Raw genomic sequence first — 22,312 nt, 5'->3', positions numbered from 1 at the left:
TTTATTAGTTGATGTTTGCTGGGAAATATAATGTTAAACATTAATGATTACATAATAAATCATACATAAAATAAACGTATAATAATTTTATGAATTTGTAATATACTATTTCAGAAAATTAAACCACAAAATTAGATCTTTTTAATTGATAAAATTGTAAATTCTCAATATAATATTTAATATAAAATGATAAAAATATGTAAAACGTTTTTTTTTTCAGATGGATCTGATGGTGAATTCAATTTCGTTTTAAGTGATGGTGTACACACGACGAAATCTTACACGATTTTGGTCACCACAAAGCCAATTCGTCTGAACATTGAACACAATATGCCCCTTAATGTCTTCCCCCTTACTAGAAAATTAATATCAGACAAGCTCTTATTAACGACGTGTTCTGACGAAGCGAGGGAGATTAGGTACACTGTGCGAAATGGGCCCCATTTAGGCAAAGTTATAATGGAGACAAGTGAAGGGGTCTGGCTTGAGGTCGAGCGATTTACTCAGAGAGATATAAACAATAGCAAAGTAATTTACGAGCACACCAAGCAGTTCATGGACCTTACGGCCAATGACTCTTTCATATTCGACATCGAAACACACTTCGCTGGAACTTTAACGAATCAGGTATATAATATAATTTAATATATATCTATTGAAAATATATTATTTTCTGCGCGCGCGCGCGCTACGCATATTTTATAATTTATAAAAGACGGCATTTTTAGTAAGTCAAGAAATTTAACATTTTTGATATTTTGTAATAATCTTCGATGCCACACTACAGAAACAATACATTTAAATATGACACATCCAACTATAATTCGATTATTTATAATTTTCATAACAATGATCATGTAAAAAGATTTCTTTCCAATTGAAACGCCGATTAAGAAATTTAACGTCATCACACAAGCAAATGTATATGTGTATTTTTATTAATAAAAAAGTTAATAGAAAAAGCATTGGCAAAAAGCTGGCAATATGCTATATCTAGAGTGGCACCGAAGGGTTAAAACTAAGAATTTCGAAAAGTTATTTTATATTTAACAGTATACTTTGTATATCGTAGGTTTTCCAAATAGATATATCAGTTTCAAGTGGAGGCTTAGATAGGTATATTTCTACGAAAAATGTGAGAGTCATGGAGGGTAGCTCCGCAGAGGTCGTGATGAATATAAGTGGCATTGTGTCATTTCTACAAATTAACGCTGGGATCCCGAATCCGGCGGTATTATCAAGATTGATTCATCAACCTAGTCACGGACACGTGATGCTTCTGCCGGATTTAAACGTGACCACTTTTACGCAACCGCAAATCGAGGGCGGAAAAATTGCTTACTATCACGATCACTCAGACACTCTGGAAGATCGTATTCAATTCTCGTTATACTTGACACCCGGTCACGTGTTACTTTGCAACACCAGTATTCCTGTTGTAATCGAGCCGATCAACGATCAACCTTTCAAACTCATTACCAACAATCCATATATTACGGTCGTGCAAAATCAAAATCAGACCATCACCCGGGAGAACCTTTTAACCACCGATCCTGATACTCCACCGGAAGAAATTATATACGATGTAATTTCAGGACCGACCTTTGGTAGATTATTGCTTTTACCATTCGATCAAAACACTTCGGAAGTACGTCCTGTGGAAAAATTTACCCAATACGACGTGGATTCTAATCGAGTGGTATATGAACATAATGGAACGTTACAAACTGCTTCTTTCTACTTCAGAGTTTGGGATGGTGCTTACAATCCAATTTATACCGTCTTTAATGTTCACATTTTAGCTATACGATTAAATGTGACTGTACTCGGTCCTCTAAGCTTGCAGCAAGGTTCAAACGTGGCACTTATCTCGGAGAATGATGTCAAGCTTGATACAAACGCACGTCAAGACCTGGTGATTTATGAGATTACGACGCATCCAAAACACGGAATATTGTATGTACGGGACGGCGCTGCGGCAACGTTCAAGCAGACCGATCTGCAATCGAAAAGCGTAATGTTCATGCAGACTGACATGACAGTGTCGAACGACAGCTTGGAATTATCGGCGCGATTGAGTGGCTTCGAGCAGAAGCATATACGCGTACAAATCAAGGTCGTACCTCTCATGATCATGAACTCGATGACAGCGTTGGCGGGCGAAAAGAATCGTATAACTCTACAATATCTGGACGCGACTCCTCTAGCAAAGTTAACAACAAGCAATCCTCTTTACACCATCGTGAAAAAGCCAAAATACGCAAAGATCAAGAGAATTATCAGAAGTTCCTCGTCATCCGGCGAGAAGAGAGGCGCGCGCGAGCGAGAAGTCGCGCGTTTCTCGCACCAGGAAATTATCTCGGGGGTGATATATCTAGTATGTAGAAAAATACCATCGATAGACGGTGTCGCGGACAGCTTCAGTTTCATCCTCGCAGCGTCTATTTTCCAACCGGCAGTGGGGGATTTCGAATTCAATATTAAGCTCGACATAGACGACGACAATATCACTTTGGGCGGTCCAATGGATCCAGTCGGTCACGAAGGCGAGATGGCGATCGCACCGAACATGAGCAACGATTATCTGCTAATCCTCGGTATGTTGCTTGGCGTGTTCCTTCTCGGCGTGGTCGTTATTATCACAATCAGGTGTCGTCACAATAAATACAAGCATGCTGAGGAGGAAAAACCGGAAACTACGCCCGCTGTTGGGGTGATGCCACTTCCCAGACCTCCGGATCACTTGATGCCTACCACTCCACATCTAAAGCCTTTTGGTAATGATCACAACAGCGTGACGGTCAGCACGCCTTTGCCAATGTTACCCTCGACATTACCTCAGTGTAAAGTGATACCCTTGACCCCTCTGGAAAGTGGTTCGGAGGTCGACGTATCCGCAAGATATCCCTATGGTGTGGCGGACAGCGACGAATGGAGTAGTTTCGACACTTCCGACCTACCTTGTCAGTCAGCCACAACTCAAAGGACCAAGAAGAACCCTTTGCTGAGAAGGGATCAGTACTGGGTCTAGCAGGAGAGAAACACGTTGCGGTTTACGCGAAGAAAGCCGTAGCGTCTCTTGACGTGTTTCATTAAAACTATCGTGGATATCATGGACTTAATGTGCCTAAGAAAAGTGAAATCTGCGACAAAGTTTACAATTGTTCATTGAAGCCCGAGATTATCACGTCAAACATGTATCGAAAAACAGTGAAATGACATTGAATGTTTTGGTGGAAAACTCAGTTATCGTCGGAATCCGATCTCGCGCGATGCATTTAATTTTAATTGAAAAAAGCAAAGAGACTCTTAGATTATAGGAGAAACTTATGGATCGAAAAGGATTGATCGATAATTCGCGATCCGGGATAGTTCGCAGTGTCCTCGTGTACTATTAGTCTAAAACGATATAAACAGGAACTCTAGATCTTTTTGAATGTCACGACTATCGCCGCTATCACGAGCTCAATGTGCCTAAGAAATGTCTGACTCTTCTGACATTCTTTCCATTAATCACACGTCGATTTTTCGTATGTCTACACTACGTCCCCTCCTTCCGGCGGATTGAAATACGTTCGATTGAAAAGGCAGACCAATTGTTCACTAAAGCAAGACTTTTACGACAAATTCAATTCTGGTCTAAGCGAAAAGTCCGTCGGGATACTGACTCGTTCTAGAGTGCAAATTTTCAGAAAAATTTTATGTTCCTTTATCTCCTTCCATTTTTACACCTTTTGTAAATCTAGGATAGTAAGATCGTTATATAAAAGTGGCATTTATCGATCCCCATTATCGTAAGTTCCACATAAAAAACAAAGTATTAAGGCTAAAAAAAAAGGAACTTTCGTTCTTAAGCTGTAAACAAAGGAAACATCGAGTAATCGGGATAATACAGGAACTTTGTGACACTGTATTGTACAATGATTAAATATACACAATGTAATCGAGACTATGTATGTTCCTGTTACTTGTTACTTGCCACCAAAGAACGCAAACGAAATGCATTTATATAAACAGCTATACTCGAGTTTCGACATATCTTTTTATACTGTCGTATTGTCAAACTTATTTTCCTTTGATATAGATCCCGCATACAATTATTTTTCATCTTATTCCTGTTTTGATGTTGCTCATATTGCGCAAATAAACATAAATCGATAATTAATATTTGCCTGGTGAAATGCGGAAAGATCAAGTCGCTCTTTTCACGACAATATAACATGTATTTTATCTTTACGTAGCGACACGCATTGAATTATGATTCTGCTTAGAAACGTGCCAGAAGAGATAAAATAAATTCTCTTGGATTGTTATAATAAGTTGTAAAAGTGATAAAGTATTAGAACCGATGTCGTTTTCCATAAATCAAGTTTTCTTATATTTTTTCACGAATTATTACGATAATTGTCTTTGATCGAATTACATAGAATCATAACGTACAAAATACTGCATGCACAATTCTCATCTGTTTCGTTTTTGTGCAAGCTTTAGCGAGCGATAGACACTAGACGACGCCAAATAAGACGATTATTTGACATATTAAATGCGAATTAGCAGTAACAGTCAAAGTCTATAAGCTGTTTTTTACATGAATGAGTGTAAATCTTTTCTACGAATCGTTGACGCGCGACGAGTTCATAATTCATAAGCGATGAACGGGATTGTGCGTGCGCGATTTCAGTATTATCTGAGAAAAATTTATTAAGAGGCATGTTGACAAGTTCGTTGATTTTTAAGAAAAATTTTACGTTACGTTACTATTAAATTCACGGTAATCTCGATGAATCCACTTTCGGCTAACATTGAATAATATGATAGTCTATGCTAAATTTTCTTTAGAGTTCACAATAATAATTGTAATTAAATTCCCCTTCCCCAGTTACTTCTATAAATACAATTATTAAGTAAGTTAATAGGTGCAGTTCACAAACTTGATGCTACAAATGCTTTGAAGTATTTGGCTGATCAATTAGAACAAAGAATTTTATTCTAACTGACCAATTAAAAAATACTTCAAAGCACTTGTAGCATCAAGTGAACCGTAGCCAATATCAATGATAAACAGAAGCACATAGCATTATCTAGTTAAACAATATAAATTTATTAAACTAAATAGTTAAATTTTGATTTAAATAAATTAATAAAATTGTTCTTAAAATACAGGGAAGATATTAAGATTTTTATATGTTAATAAAATATATAATATTTGAAAGGAATTTTTTTGAACTTTTATCAAGAGATTCACTGATATTCTTAAATATGTCATACCTCTCTATTTTATCACTATTAATTATTCAAGATCTTTTCTTAGAAGAAAAAAGTGGATTTTTTATGGGTAGCAAGTCAATTGCCTTAATGAAATCACAATATTAATGAAAATAAAATTCCATACGCTTTTGCAGAAACTTGAATAAATGTCTGGCCGAAAGTGGATTAATGATAATTTTCTTAAAATTAGAAACGTATCTAATAAAACAATCTAATGTGAATGTTGATTATAGCAATCATAATGATATATATATAATATATTATAATGCGTACAACACTCCTATGTAGAACGTACTGTTCCATGAATTCATAGCATACGCATTAATAGATTCTAATTAAAAACATTTTATCGAGAGAATCAAAGAGAGAAAGAGAAAAAGAGAAAGAAAGAGAGAGAGAGAGAGAGAGAGAGAGAGAGAGAAAGAGAGAGACAAAACCCGTTCGTTGATTCATGAATATGTTAGAGGTAAACTGTTAGTCTTTTTTACATCCACCAAAAGTGAACTGATCCGAGTGCCAAACTTCTATAATCTATAATATATATATATATATATATATAATATATATATAATAATTACCATAGAACTTGTATTTTCCCTGCCAACTGAATGCATTACTCTTCTAATTCTAATAAATTAAATGTGTGATGTTAAGTAAATATGGACTAATTTGTTATTTATTTGTATTGCGATGGTTTATCTTTCATTAATATTATTGATTTTATTAATATAATAATATTATTCCATATTATTATCTGTGTAACTAACAATAAGTCCTAAACAAACTTTCTCTCATATTAGTTTCATATACTTTTTTAGATTTTAATTTTTAGATTTTAATTTAATATTTCTTACTGTATATAAATATAATTAAAAAATCAAAAATTCGTTTAAAGTATTTCTGTATATAAAAAATGAAAATAAATCTCAGGATTATTGAGCACGAACTTGAGTTCTCTACTCTAAGAATTGCCAATTTTTAAAGGGAGCGACACCAATCCTAATATATATGTATATATTATATATAATTAAGATTTATGGATTTAATTTTATATTTAATTTAAATAATAACATTTTAACAAATATAATAAAATATTATTTAATTCGCCAATAAAATCAATCAAATCGATTAAATAATTTTATTAATTATTTTTGTACTACATATATGTACTTTTATTTGTGCTTAGTATTTGCCTGAAGAATAAAAATTAATTGTGCGCACCTTTTCTAGATATATCAAGAAAATAACCGAAAGAGTAATGCGGAAGGTTTATGAACAAAATAAGTTATTTATCTCGATATTGTGCTTGAAAACAATGTCGATAAAATGTAATAATTTTTACCCTAATAGCAATTCATTGGCGATACATTGGTTCAACACGGAGGATATATTAAAACAATATTGGGTCAACATTATGCCAATATTATGTCAATAAATTGTGTTATTAAGGCAGTTTCGTTTTTTTCCAAATTTATACAAACAATGACATTCCCTAGCATTTGCATGAAAGTTCATCAGATCGTTGCATTCATAACATGTTCATTACCATAATTGTGTGATGCTTGTCATAAATCAATATTGCATGCAGCAATAATTTCCAGTAACTGATTTTTTTCATACGTAATTAAAAGTATATTTGCTGTCCTAATTAAATAAGCTATATCGACCACAATTAAATGCAGTGTAGTCGAGTTTGCAGTTTATTTTGAAAACACAGCGAGATGAACATATTACATATCAGACAAATATACCGATATAAAATATCTCTATGCCATACAAAAATTTGTGGCAAACTCACCGAAAGATATCATCTACGTTAGAATCTCTATACTCCATTCGATCCACTTCAGCAAATAGGAAACCTGTTAAATAAAAATTATATGTAAATTACGAACATTTGCAATATAACAAAGATTACCTTAAGAAAATAACGACAATCGTTGTTGTCTGCGAATTTGCTAACGTTAAATATTTTAATCAAGCCAAATATATGATGTTTAATAACTTGAATGCAAGAAATAATTGAATAAATCTAACAATATATACCTATACTTGACGGTCCAAGTGCACTTTTGATTGAATTTCCGTTGCATTGTGAAAATAACGACGCGAGAAGGATTTCGATTGCGCACATGCAAAAGAGCATCGTCTACTCCGAAAGTTTGTTCACGTCGCATGCTCCAATATGCTCCAACATGCTCTTATCATAGTTCTGGGTGCTTTTCAGCAAGGACACAATCCGACACTGTAGGTTTGTTCGCGTCGCATACTCCAACATGCCTCAACATGTTCCTACCATAGCTCCTACTCACTCTAACGAGCGCGTTTGAGTGAGTAGGAGCTACAGTTGGAGGAAGTAGGAGTATGTTGGAGCATGCGACGCGAACAAACCTTGTGTAACACAGTGAATCGTTTCATCCTTGTTTAACGTAGGCGAACAACAAAGATATAATAATTCACTATGTTGCACTGGATGCATTCGTTTATGCTGAGTTTAGAGGTTTGTTCGCGTCGCATGCTCCAATATGTTCCAACATACTTTTACCATAGCTCCTACTCACTCTATCAAGCGCGTTGGAGTGAGTAGGAGCTATGGTAGGAGCATATTGAAATATATTGGAGCATGCGACGCAAACAAACCCTAGATTCCCACTCGAGTATCACCCAGGTATCACTCCATCCTTGTTGTTTATCGTACATTAGACAAGGATGACATGACACCTGGCGAGCACCTAGATGGGAATCTGAACACGTTTTTACGCAGCGGTTAGCACAGAGAGTATCATTTAATCCTTGTTTAACACTCGTGAGCAACAAGGACTAATACGTCTCCGCTAATCACTGCGTAAATGAATGCAGGGACTCGTTGCTGGAAAGCACCTTCTCTTACTTATTTCAACGCGCTCATTGGATGAGTAGGAGCATGTTGTAGCGTCTTGGAGCATGCGGCGCGAACAAAAACAAACCTCGAGATCACGACATTGAGGGATAGCAGTCACAAGCGATTAACGGGTCTCAAGAGAAATATTCGTGAGATGTACTCGGATTAAAGATACTTCGCACACACAGGATTCTTTTAGGCAGTAACAGCGAAAAATACGGAAAAGATTTGAACACGACACGCAACACGTATCTAACCGCGATTCGAAATGTAACATGGCGGTTGTTTGAGTAGCGAAACGGTCGACGAAGCGGCAACTTCAAATGCGTAATTGAACCCGTTTATTTTAGCGGCATTTTCTACACTCGATGTGAGACGCAAGTATACGCTAATTCTTTTAAAATAAAGGGTGCTTTCCATTTGGTGGAATCACAAATCGATACAATTAATGCCATTCTGTTTTTGTTACTCATTAAATAACAACAAAAGATAGAATAATGTTTGTGAAAACACCAAAAGATGAGCACAGTAAACGCAATTGAAATGTATTAACTGCACTGAAATCTATTGACAAACAAGTTGTGGTGTCATCGAAAGCAGTGAATTAATCGGTAGAAATACAAAATATTAAAATATTAAAAATTACAAATTAAAATATTAAAATATTAAAATAAAATGTTAAAATATTAAAGTGAATCAAATGCAATAATTTCTCTAATATATACAAGCTCTTTCAAGAAATTACGAACAATACTGCAACTTTTAAAATAAAAACAAAATTTTTAATTAATTAATTATTATTATTGCTAAGCAAAACTATACAGTTTATGCAAATAATAAATATTTAATCCGAATATATCTAAAATATTTGAGTATGATAACATGACGAATGATAACGACGAATATAACAATGAATTATGCATGATAGCAATTTATTAAATGATAAGATAATATAATAATATAATATCTTTTTATAATCGTGGAATTTCTATATATGATAATATTTTTATTTAAATAGAAACTATTATTATGTATCTTGTTTAAATGAATTATATATATTTGTATATATTATATATTATATAGTTGGAAAAAGGATTATATTTCGTGTCGTCAAATTCAAATGAGTGTCGCAAAATATAATAGGAACACATCGTAAAATACCTCGTCGCGCCATCTGTAAAATCAATCCTACACGATGTCGCATCAACCGCATGATTTAGCGCCGCCAAGGCAGTAGTTACTTCCTCAACATGGCTTCGTGTGTTCGGTGAGTTTATTTTCGGCTTTTTAACCTTTGGACTGGAAAAATACAGATTTATCGCGAGCGCACTTGAGATCGTTTATGCGCGATATTCCCAATGGTCACAGCGGTCCTTGTCTATTTTTTTTTTCTGGCATAAAATCGTGACGTAGATCTCAGATCATTGATACGCCGCTGACGTGTCCCCTCCGCGCAATGTTGTTTCCGATATAAATACTTTTTTTTCAATTAACTCCTTGCGTCGCCGGCCGCCAATCTAATCTAATCTGTCGCCGAACGACTGTGATACCGGCCGCCATACGCCACGGTGAAGCTCTACAGTTTTATATAAACGAACGTTGCTGTACAAATTGTCGCGTGGCTGCGTTTTCCGGCAGGATTTCCTCTTGAGGTCGTTACCCAGCTGGACGTGAAAGAGCACAATGTAATACTCGTCTATTAGCGCATATAATTTAGAAATATTTCTTTATAATCTGTGATTTATGTAGAACGTGATCCATTGTGTCTTAATGTAGATTTATTTTTCATTTTGTTCTCTATTCTTATTTTAATTCTCATTTTATTCTTATAAATATTTCAGGTTGGCTCTATTGTTAATACTACTATGTTCTCCATTCATTACCGATGCAGTCAACAGAGACAACTTCAAAAGATGTGATCAGAGTAGTTTCTGCCGGTAAGAATTATCTATTATTGTAAATATTGTCATCCGAAAGGCTATCTGAAAAGCTATGTAATCTTTATTTTGTTTCTTGTAGACGGTGCAGAGGGATGGAATCTGGAAAATCTCCATATCAGCTTTTGCCAGATAAACTTGTACAGAATGAATCAATGATCATAGTGGATTTATTTAATAAGGATACAGGTGTCACCTACGTGGTACAACTCATCACGTTAAAAGAAAACACATTTCGGTTGCACATCAATGAAAAGGATCCACTGCATCCCAGATATGAAAATGAATATGCCCTTTATGATCAACCACAAACGGTAGAGATGGATTTTGTGGAGAGCACTGCTGAAACTATAACTGTAACCAAAGGCGAGAACAAAGCCATTTTATATATTAATCCATTTAAAGTAGAACTGTATTCCCAAGGTATTTTGACAATATCTGCAAATGCTCGCGGTCTTATGAGATTTGAGCATTTGCGTACAAAACCAGTAAAGTGAGTATTGTTAGAAGATAAAATTGTTGTATTAAGATTTCTGTAAAATTATATATATTATTGAATATTATGTAGACCAGAAGATGGAAATGCTGAAGTGGCAGAAACAAATAATACTACATATCCTGGCGATGGTGCTGATAATGATTCTGGTGCTTGGGAAGAAAACTTCAAGGAGCATCATGATGCTAAACCATATGGACCAGAAGCTATTGCTATGGATTTCAGCTTTCCTGGATCAGAACATGCCTATGGTATTCCGGAACATGCTGACTCACTAGCATTGCAATCAACGAAATCTACTGATCCATATAGATTATACAATTTAGATGTGTTTGAATATGAAACAAATGAACGTATGGCTTTATACGGTGCCATTCCGCTGCTTTACGCTCACGGGTAAGAACATATTATAAATAAGTTAACGAGCTACCCGATTCTTGAAAAATATTCATGTAAAATTCGTTCTTGTAATATTTCAGAAAAGAAAGATCATCGGCTGTTTTCTGGCATAATACAGCAGAAACATGGATCGACATTCTATCGAGTGCAGATAATAACGTTGTAGAAAGCATTGTTAATTTTGTATCTAGGTCAATTAAGAAATCTCAGGTGGATGCTCACTTCATGTCAGAATCTGGAGTGATTGATGTATTCTTCATGTTGGGTCCGAAACCACTTGATGTTTTCAAACAGTACACTGTTTTAACTGGCACAGCTCCTTTGCCACAGGTGTGTTAAATAAATATTATAAAAAATTAGAAGATTTTAAGTTATGAAATGTCTTAAAATATGTGTTTCATGTTTTAAATAGATGTTTACACTTGGATATCATCAATCTCGTTGGAATTATAATGATCAAGATGATGTCGCAACTATCGCCGAAAGTTTTGATATGCATGATATACCATTAGAAGTTATGTGGCTTGACATCGAATATACTGATAGCAAAAAATATTTTACGTGGGATGCACGTAAATTCCCAAATCCCCTTGATATGATACACAACCTTACTGCCAAAGGCAGAAAATTGGTAGTTATCATAGATCCTCATATTAAACGTGATAACAATTATTTCTTACATAATGATGCCACTAGTTTGGGCTATTACATCAAAACCAGGGATGGAAAAGATTATGAGGGTTGGTGCTGGCCGGGCGCCTCGTCGTATCTAGACTTTTTCGATCCAAAAGTTGTCGATTATTATACTGGATTGTATAGTTTAGATAAATTCCATGGTACTACTAACGACGTTTACATTTGGAATGATATGAACGAACCAAGCGTGTTTAATGGACCTGAAGTAACTGCACCAAAGGATCTTGTTCATCATGGAGGTTGGGAACACAGAGACGTTCACAATATTAATGGACATATGTATATTCGTGCGACATATGATGCTTTATTCCGTCGATCAGGCGGTTCTCTGAGACCATTTATTTTAACAAGATCCTTCTTTGCTGGATCACAACGTTATGCAGCAATGTGGACTGGTGATAATGTGGCTGACTGGAGTCACCTTCGTGTAAGTTATCCCATGTGTCTCTCGGTGGCTATATCCGGAATGTCGTTCTGCGGTGCCGATGTTGGAGGTTTCTTCAAGAATCCAGATTCAGAATTGTTCATTAGATGGTATCAAGCTGCAACATGGCTACCTTTCTTCCGCCAGCATTCTCACATTGAAACAAAGAGGCGTGAGCCATGGACATTCAATGACGAAACTACTCAAATAGTTCGTGAAGCATTAAGATTACGATACTCTTATCTGCCATTGTGGTATACACTTTTTAGAGAACACGAAATAAACGGTTATCCCGTTATACGTCCTTTATGGACACATTATCCAACCGAATCCGAAACGTTCACTATCGATGATGAGTTGTTACTTGGCGATTCAATACTCGTGCGCCCAGTATTCCAATCCAGTGCTACTGAAGTAGCAGTTTACTTCCCAGGAGAGGGCAAAGTAACTTGGTATGATATTGATACAATGCAAGCCTATGAAAAAGGAGGATATGTTAAAATACCGGTAACAATTCACAAGATCCCTGTATTCCAAAGAAGTGGATCTGTCGTCCCTCGAAAAATGAGAATACGACGTAGTACAGTTGCTATGAGAAATGATCCTTACACATTGATAATAATTGCTGATAGTAATGGCAGAGCTAGCGGCAATCTATACATTGATGACGAAGTCAGCTTCGAATATCGTCATGGGAAATATTTATATTTAAGAATAATGTTGGACAGTAATAAAATAGCATCAACTCTAATTGATAAATTAGCTTCGTATGAAACACAAAGCTGGTTAGAAAGAATAGATATAGCCAATCCACCACAAGGAATTAAATCTGCTCAATTGGAATCTCACAGTGAGTAGTCAGATTCAAGTGTGAAGTAAAATCAGTCGTGCAACAAATCTATATTTTAAAAATAATATATTTCTCTTACAGGTATGGGAAAAGTAACATTGGAAACTACATATAACCCACATAACAATGTATTAACGATACGTAAACCAGCTGTAAATATGGGCGAGGAATGGACCATTGAATTATTACATTAGAGTTATGGATTCATTATCCATAATCAACTCAGTATCCATACCATAATGCCAATTTTCTATTACTATTCAGTTATCTGTGATCTGGATGATTGTTTCTTAGAACAAATATATACAATTTAGTTATAACAGTAAAATGATTGCCAATTGCTTCCTGAGATTAATCAATTATAAAAATAGTATAACATTTTTAAAAAGTTACAGATACAATCTTTTGTAATTTAGTTATTTTATTTTATGATTTAATAAAAAAATTAAAAATAAAGATTAATATTTCAGGCTACACACATAATAAAGAATGTTATATGTCGACAGCATTTATGTATATAATTTAAAAACGTTACTAACACTATTAAAAATATATACATTTAAAGTTTCATTATTCTCTCTGCCAGGAATGAACATATTTTAATAATAACTTATCTACCAAAAAATATCAAATGTAAATTTTAAATAAATTACTTCATAAAATAAGGCTGACTCTCTCAATAGATTTCTCTCAATAAAAAGTATTTTTATTTCGTTATATGCGTTCCGTTGGTGCGTGTTTATGAGCTAAATATAAAAACACTATTGATGATAACGCTGATACCAAGAAAATAACGTCAAACCATCTATGATAAAAATTGAACTGTAATTCTCCTAGTACTTGCGTTATTATAATGCGGTATTCTGCTGGCATATTCATCCGCATAAGAAGTACAGAAGATACAAAATACATTCCCTGAAAAAAGAGAATGCCATGAAATTTGGAATATGAATAAACTTCTATAAGAATTACATGTCTTACATTATATAAACTATCCTTACCATTATTTGCGCAAGTATAAGTACAATAATATTTGACGACTTGCTGCTAGATATGGCATAGAAAAACTAAAATAGAAAAGTCGGTAGTGAGTATTGTTATTAAAATTGATGAGGCAACAGAACATTAATTAATATTCATGTTTTTTACTTTGTATTTACATATGTATCTTGTTTTACATATAATATTAGAAATTTTTACTGTATAAGATAGATAGTACATACATGTAAATCATTTTATAGAAATTAAAAAGTGCAGAATTACTATATAAGAGGTATATAATTGTTATATATATTTTACATACCTTTGTTAAAGTTAACAACAATCCACGTATGGACGTTACAACAATGCAACCGACGAGGTAAAAAGAAATGTGTTGCGACCAAAACGTAACATCGATATTGAAACCAATCCAATGCACTGCAATTTCGATTCCTCTAGTTACAGGATCTTTTTTGCCGACTCGATCGAATACTATGTTGATTGTAGACTATAGAAATATGTTATGTATTATTTTCTCAAAAAAGATAATTTAAATCATTAACTAATTACACTTACAATAAATATCTTCCACGTACAATATAGAGAAAAGAAATAACCTAAGAAATTAAAATATTTTCCTTGCCAAGTGGCAGCCCACTCTAGACGTTCTCTTGCATTTTGTATGTCATGCGCTTCCAGAAATAATTGTCGTGACAATTCCTCTAAAGCGATAACTTCGATTTGTAACTGCTTGATACCTATAAAATGATATGTATTGTATTATTAGGATAAATCGTATTCGTAGCTTCTTTGCAAAATTAAAGAAAATATATACTTTCTTGATTTCCCTTTGTACCACCTAATGGATTTAACATTCCCCATAATCGAGATCGAGTTTCAGTTTGTCCATCAGCTTCACCCTTTCTGGCTAACGCAATTCGTTTCTTTTTCGCGATTATCATGTCCATAGTTTGCAACAATCGTTTTTCTATAGACTGTACATCCGTGTAAGAAACTGGACGCATAAAATAAGTCATTGAAGTATATGGATAATTCACAGCGCCAAAACCTGATAGTAGGGCCATTACTGTGACACCTATAACACCTATTCGACTAACACCTTGTTCTATAGATAGCAGTCCTTTCTTGGGACTCAATATGGGGAAAGGATCACCCACTTTCCAAAACAGGTAGAGATAAAAAAGATATATGACAACTGTCAATGGCCGTATTAGATTCAGTCTTACTGCACAGATTAAAAGATTTATTAGACTTAATATAAATGTTTAACAAAGATAATCAGTAGAAATAAGAGTTAAAATATAAATACATACCAAATCTGATATTGCTGATAATAAAATATGCTATGTAAAATGGTATCAGAACTATCACCATAAACAGAAGCATGTAAAGGCCAGCATTCCAATGGAAATATCTAGAACTGAGGAAAACAATATATCATAATCAAACATGAAAGACTGAAAATAAATCAATAAAAAGAAAAGTAAAGTAGCTAATGGATGCCTTCCATTTAGTGACACAAGTCAATACAAATGTTATTCTATCTTTCTTTGCATCTTTTTGAATAACAAAGAACTAAATGGAAGGCATCCAATAAAAGTTCATGTAGATGTGCAACATATAGATATTTAATAGTAAAAATTACATAAAAAATACAAATGTACTTAATGACATTACTATTAACAATCATTTACTAATTTATTATCTTTTCGTTTTTATTGTTAGGACTTGAAGAGACCCAAAATGCAGTCAATAAATAAATATCCGTATATTGTGCATTTTAACACCCATGTGGGCTTTTATTAGCTATAATTTTGTTTTTTTTATAATGTATCATATTTTAAAACAGAATGTGAATCATTTTTTTACCTTGAGTCGAGTACTCCTGCTATTTCAAAAATAATTAATTCAAACATGGTACATGACAACGAAAATGTTGTTGAGAAAATTAGTTGTACTAGTCTATGATGAACTTCATAATCTCTGAATAATTTCTTCACAAAGAACACCCATCCTCCTACGAAGAAAATCACCTGAAATATACAGGAGACAAAAATAAATGGAATCTGTCTCATATGGAGATTCTATTCACATTAAATCTGTCCAAAAACAAATAATTAATGTATTGAAACACACGTACGTATAGATTCGATATTTTACTAAATAAACTGCAAAGCTTTACAATACAAAATTTATTGTAATAATCTCAAAAATACATACATCTCACACAATTCAGTTACAGTTTCATAAATATGTTATAGGCAGAGAAAAATCCATAAATAATAATTCGCAAGGAATTAATGCTGATTGAGAATATAACACGAAATCTTTTCAGAATACAACCAAATGATTTGTATTTTATATTATGTTTTACATTAAATATCATTAATAACGAAACAAATAATTGTTCACATTATTTCGAGATATACGTATAGAGCACCGTTACTCTCTTTATAACCTTAATCAGTTCAGGAAGTATTGATAAATCTGATTTTTGTAGTGGAAACGAATTTCCACCTGTGTTACGAGAATCACGATAGTGTCTTCGATGAAACCCATTTTCCACTATCGCGATTTTCACTTCGCATTGCGAAGTTTTGACCGGCGATGCTCAGCACTTGACAGGACGCAGGTGGTTCCAAACAAAACGAACACGACAGCAAATATCTGAAACAGAGAGAAACCTGAGAGAGGCCATGCCGGCCCTTTTTCTGTTACCGTTGAAATCGTCCGTACATCCATTTTCAGTTTGGGAACTATATACATTTTCTGACACTATCGATAAAATCGTATCGTCGAAAGTAAATGTGGTTCGTCTCGATACTAAAATCAGTATATTGTTATATCTCTGTAATTTAATTCTCCGTTTGTAAAATAATATTTTTACTCCCTCCGTCTAGTCTAAGTTTACTGTTTTAAGCTTTCAAAAGATGTGGAAAAATTCATAGTTATTTTTCAACATATCTATTACATTACGAAATTATAGTTTTTTTAATGAGATTTTTTCAAAAAAAGACTCAGATTGGCAGACGAAAGGTTGATGATAATATATCTTGAGATCTATTCTGTATTGTATACATTATAACATATACAAAATAATTAAAAAGTAATTTATTGTTTTTTGAATTGTTATTACATTAATCGCGCGTTTTTATGTATGTCGCGATATATTTAATTAATCGGAGTTTATATTTAGTAAAATATAAAAGTTATGTATTCACACACTAATATATATTCTCAAATAGCATAAATGTCCAAGGGATATTCAAATGTTCAAGAACCGTACATCCTGAGAATGTTCGCAGGAACATCTGTGGGATAAAGTGTGTTGTATAGATTATTAGAAAGCGACAAATGCGATTGTTAATGACTGTATAAAATAATTTAAGTACCGCGATATTGAAAAAGAGAGATAAAAATATAAATATAACCGAAATTGCATATACTTCGTGTCATTAACTTTCAAGTTCTCTTTGATAATCCTGGAATGAAAATAAAAGTTAATCTGCATAAACCGTAATCACGCTATACGAGTTACCTGTTATCGGTTCTATTTTAGCCAATCTCATGCAGGGAATATGGACTAGTTCCCAGACAGCACAGAATATTTATGATAAATATTTATTATTATTATTTATTTCATTAAATGCTATATAAAATATTTTATACATATTTTATACAAAACTTTATTCGAAATTCTTTGTCTGAAAGGCATATACCACGAACACCAGGTGGTAATGGCGATTATTACAATTCTTTTATTAAACACATGAATTCAAAATAAACGTTTCGGTCCCAATCGGACCATCTTCAGTATTAACAGTACCATTATAATTAATTAGACTGATCCTATCATACGCAACATAATTATACAATTTAGTTAAGCCGTCAATCTTACTTAAAAATAAATTCTAGTCATATATAATTTTAGCATTTGTCATTACATAAACAAAAATTATTTTTCTCTTTTTTCTCCTAAAACGGAAGTCATAAATTTTTTTCTTTCGTCATATAAGCTTCATATTTTGCTAATCTCCTTTGTCACATCAAAAATCCTTGCTGCATCATGTGTTTAATAAAAGAATTGTAATAATCGCCACTACCACCTGGTGTTCGTGGTATGTGCCTTTCAGACAAAGAATTGTTTGTATTTATTGAACCACGGTGTATTTATAATTTAATTTTATTCGAAATCTCACTAAAAGATAGACTAAATATTTCATGTAATATTTATGATAAATATAAATAAATATTTCTGTTATGTATTTCTTATTTGAACTATAATGTCTTATTAAATATTTTCATAATATTTACTACAAGATTTACAATAAATATTTCATAATATTTATAATAAATGTCTATGATATATGCAATCTAAGACCACAAAAATATTCACAAAATATTTAAAATAAGCCTTATAGATGTTTATAAATATTTTGTAAATCTTTTATAAATATTGACTATATTCAGCGGACTCAATAGTTGAGTGAGCGCTCGCTGCTACTGATGTATTCTTCCAGATCTAAAATACTGATTGGATGATATAAAAGAATACACCAATAACAGCGAGTGCTCATTCAACTGTTGAATCCGCTGAACACAGCCATAAGTTGCTTTCCATTTACACCGATTCTCAGATAATTCTCACTTGTAACGTCATAACTCAGTTGAATGCGCATTCCTTTTACACTCTGACATGTGAGATTTAATTGAGTTTTTGCCTATAATCTGCACAAGATCGAGACTGTGTGCTTTATTGAGTCCCGTAAACTCATTTTAAAAGTCAGGTTCGAACCTGTGTTGTCTGTGATAACTTTTTACCAAACTAAGCAAATAATGACGTCATTAATCTGAGTATAAAATACTCAACTCACTTCAGACTCAGTTTCACTTGTATGCAAATGGAAAGCAATTATTGTGTGCTGTTTGGGTTGCAACAATGATTGGCTAAAATGTAGAATCGTTAACTAGCAATCGTAACCAGCAACCTGATAGTGTGATTACATTTTAAGTGGGTTGATAAGAGATGATGGCAGAGGGGAGAAGAAAGTATAAGTGCTTTCCATTTGAAACATAAATCGACATAATATTGTTCTATCTTTGTTACTCATGGAATACCAAGAAAGATAGAATGACGTGTGTCGACTTGTATCACTAAATTGAAAGCATCTTCTATGAATATCGAGAATTCATAAGTGAAATATAGAAGTACGCTTTCTATGGCCGGTATTCGTAGTCGATTCTTATATTTGAGATTGCCTTGAGTACAATCTCATAGAGACACGTGTATCTCCAAAAACGAGGCATAAGAATTCTTAAAGATATGTTTTAAGTAAAAGACGTTTTAATGATGTCTAAAAAACATCTTTAAGACGTCTTATGTCACGATTTGAACTTTTTGTTGTCTGAGAAGCCTATCAGAGAGGCATATTAGCATCCTAAGACATTATTTAAGATTCTTAAAATAAAAACGGACTATGAATACCGTTCTACACAAAAGATTTGAACATATTGCAAGGTACATTTAATGTGATAGTTTAATTCAGATTTAGAAAGCTTATTGTTTAAATAAGTTAGAACTTGAGACACAGGTAGAGACATTAACGATTATTTATCCACCTGTACATACACAAACACGACACATACATGAAACGACGAAATTGTCGTATAATAGGCAGCTGGGTGTCGCGGCATGTTATCTCGATGATTAACAATACTGCCTTATCTAAAATTTTAGCATTTGCTTCGCGTTAGTGATCAAGTGTCTGAATACGAACGAATGTTCACGCTCGTTTCCCTTTCCGCAAAGATCGTGACAAGTGCACACAGATCAGTGCTACAATGTGACTTAACGATGAATCGACTGTTAAATCGAATAAGAAATTCAACTCCATCCAAATGTTGGATGTTTTAACTCTGTCGAAATTTTGTTTTCGTCGATCAGGAACATATACATATATTATAGTTATATAATATTTTTCTGTTTCTATAATTCCTTCTCATATATATATATATATATATATATATATATATATAATAAGCTTATAAAATATAAATAAGAACTGTCATCGTTCCAACTATATAGAATTGTATTTCGTGTATCTGTTTGAATAATTATGTAGGCATATACACTTGGAAATTTATTACATAACTTGTGAAAAACGATATATTCATAGTTGATTTAAATAATTTTCTCTAAGTTTCTCGTAAAGATTTTTGTACCATCTGAAATTTTTACAGCGCGTTAAATGACGTAAGATTGTAAAAACGTAATTTCCTTGAAAAACTCAAAAATAATTATTAGCTAAAGATTTAATAGTGTGAATCAATGTAGTATAAAACAAATGTTTACCTCTTATGTGTAAAAGAGAATTATAATAATGTACATTTTTACGAAACAATTAAAACGTAACAATGAAAATGCGTTTTTCGAAGGAGTATATGCACTTCTTGACGTATGCACATTAATAAATCTTCTCCAACGTAGTTGAAAGTTTAAAATAATCTAACAGCATTTTCAACCGTAGTGAGTTTAAATCGATCAGAGATCGATTAACTTGAAAGTACTATTACGTCATCTAATCAGAAACCAAAGATAAAATATGTAATGTCAATAATCGCTCTCGGAACGATCAAATTCACTGCGGTTGCAAACGCTGTAAAATACGACGTGTCTAAATGAGAAAACTGTAATACACAGAGTCGATGAGTTCGAGATTAGTGACGCTGGAAGGACATAAAGAAAAAACGAAAAATGCCGGGCACTCTGACGTATCCAATCTACGTTGGTGTTGATTCACACCCACCCAGAAGACGCGCCCATACATGGACCGCACAACATCGTTCTGCATCACGTGTGGCAGAAATCAATTCGCAATTTGATCGAATGTCCCTGTCGGAATCTGTGGTGAGATATTGAAACATACTACATATGAAAGTTAAGAGAAAGAGAGAAAGAGAGAAAGAGAGAATGAGAGAGAGAGAGAGAGAGAGAGACCCAGAGAGCACAAAATATTTATAAAATATTCATAAGATTTATTTGAATATTTACAAAATATTGATAAAAATATTTTATAAATATTTTTGTGTTCTTATACATATAGTTGCACTGCCCATATAGCACAGAACGTTGAAAGAATGTTGTTGAGATATTGCAGTGTTGAATGTTGAAGTCTCAATGTTTTATCAGTGTTGTATCTATAATATATTGATTCTTCAACATTGATTGTAATGTTGCTGCAATATTGAAGTAACATATATATTGAATAAATTATATATCAACATCTATTTTATTTTGTAAAAAATGAACAAAAACAGAATGTGTTATATAAACAGAAAATTTAAATCATTCAAATTGATCTTTTGACGAAACTCATTTCTAAACGATATCTATATGTTTACGCGAGAATCGATCGCGTTTGCAGAGTGCGTGTGATATTATTTGTTTATTCGATGCGCGACGTCGACTCGTGGTCTTTGTATACACGGCACAATATAAGTATGTATATACAGTATGGACACTGAACGTCGGCACCTTTGATGTGTAATGGATCCCAGGTCACATGACTTGCTATGTTGAGGATTGGAAAGGCACTTATAATTTTGAGATTTATAAAGCTACAGAATGATTTAAAAAAAAAGACATAATTCGGTTGTGTCATGAAAATTGTTTATAGCGATTATGTTTTTAAATCAGAATTATATAATAATATAATGTTAACGAATTCATTATATAAAGATAATATTCAAATTAATAATAATAATAATATTAAACAGTAACAAGTAAATTAAAAATAATAATTGATTAAATACTACATGAAAATTGTAATTAAATGTGAAGTTGTAATTTAATAATATACATGTACACAAATGCATACTTTATTACGAGAATACTTTTTCGTATACAAATATAACAGTCTACGCAATATAGCGTCTTCGAAAAAAATTTGATTTAATTTTTTAGTAAAACTTAATTTTATTAATTATATTTTATGGAAAGAAGATCCAGCTAACCTAACCTGCAATTTCAACTTACTGAAGGCAGCCATATTCCTGGTTAGAAAAGGCTTCGCATGCGCACTAAAAATTGGAGATCACATAAAAAATTCAGTGTTCATATACTGTATGTACACTGTTGTTCATTAATCGAGTCCCTTTTTATGTATAGCTAGTGTAGCCAATTAGGCAATCCATTAGGTTGATAGCAGAATCTGATTGGCTGACGTAACTGTAATTTCTCCACCCTCCTACACTCGAGGGACTCGATTAATGAACAGCAGTGTACTTATACTGTAACACGACGTCATTAATGCCCATATAGGCATCTGAATTTGCAAGAGTATTGCTGGATTCACACTGC

General features: G+C 33.2%; 4 protein-coding genes across 12 annotated transcripts in view; 3 read left to right on the top strand and 1 right to left on the bottom strand.

Annotated features, from left to right (window-relative positions):
* The window catches only part of kon (chondroitin sulfate proteoglycan 4-like protein), a 51,187-nt gene extending 46,110 nt beyond the window's left edge, over positions 1-5,077 (top strand). For all 4 annotated transcript variants that reach the window (XM_018520667.1, XM_018520664.1, XM_018520665.1 and 1 more), the window contains 2 exons: positions 221-627; positions 1,073-5,077. In XM_018520667.1, the coding sequence (XP_018376169.1) occupies positions 221-627; positions 1,073-3,031 (2,366 nt within the window). In that variant the 3' untranslated portion in view covers positions 3,032-5,077. The remainder of the gene's footprint in view (positions 1-220; positions 628-1,072) is intronic.
* A 4,307-nt stretch (positions 5,078-9,384) lies between these two features.
* GCS2alpha (glucosidase 2 subunit alpha) lies at positions 9,385-13,331 on the top strand. 2 transcript variants are annotated; one of them, XM_018520724.1, is made up of 7 exons: positions 9,385-9,416; positions 9,991-10,086; positions 10,169-10,579; positions 10,655-10,978; positions 11,062-11,311; positions 11,394-12,951; positions 13,033-13,331. In XM_018520724.1, the coding sequence occupies exons 1-7, from the start codon at positions 9,400-9,402 to the stop codon at positions 13,143-13,145; spliced, it is 2,769 nt and encodes a 922-aa protein (XP_018376226.1). In that variant the 5' UTR covers positions 9,385-9,399; the 3' UTR covers positions 13,146-13,331. The 2 variants fall into 2 exon arrangements, with proteins under 2 accessions (XP_018376226.1, XP_018376227.1); XM_018520725.1 differs by having other exon boundaries at positions 9,394-9,834.
* Positions 13,332-13,461: 130 nt separating this feature from the next.
* Positions 13,462-16,595, bottom strand: GPHR (golgi pH regulator). The gene is made up of 8 exons (XM_018520574.1): positions 16,471-16,595; positions 15,823-15,986; positions 15,267-15,373; positions 14,768-15,178; positions 14,509-14,690; positions 14,255-14,440; positions 13,953-14,018; positions 13,462-13,866 (listed from the first exon to the last, which is right to left on the bottom strand). The coding sequence occupies exons 1-8, from the start codon at positions 16,510-16,512 to the stop codon at positions 13,666-13,668; spliced, it is 1,359 nt and encodes a 452-aa protein (XP_018376076.1). The 5' UTR covers positions 16,513-16,595; the 3' UTR covers positions 13,462-13,665.
* Positions 16,596-16,972: 377 nt separating this feature from the next.
* Positions 16,973-22,312, top strand: part of Nedd4 (E3 ubiquitin-protein ligase Nedd4) — an 18,514-nt gene continuing 13,174 nt past the window's right edge. The window contains exons 1-2 of one of the 5 annotated variants that reach the window (XM_018520712.1): positions 16,973-16,989; positions 20,654-20,860. In XM_018520712.1, the coding sequence (XP_018376214.1) occupies positions 20,708-20,860 (153 nt within the window). In that variant the 5' untranslated portion in view covers positions 16,973-16,989; positions 20,654-20,707. Of the gene's footprint in view, positions 16,990-19,800; positions 19,918-20,537; positions 20,861-22,312 lie in introns of those variants that run through there. The other 4 variants (XM_018520714.1, XM_018520715.1, XR_001940557.1 and 1 more) reach the window with 4 other exon arrangements.

This window comes from Trachymyrmex cornetzi, unplaced genomic scaffold (genome assembly GCF_001594075.2).
Source record: "Trachymyrmex cornetzi isolate Tcor2-1 unplaced genomic scaffold, Tcor1.1 scaffold92, whole genome shotgun sequence".
In the NCBI taxonomy this organism is placed as follows: domain Eukaryota; kingdom Metazoa; phylum Arthropoda; class Insecta; order Hymenoptera; family Formicidae; genus Trachymyrmex; species Trachymyrmex cornetzi.
This window is presented reverse-complemented; position numbering and strand designations above follow the sequence as displayed.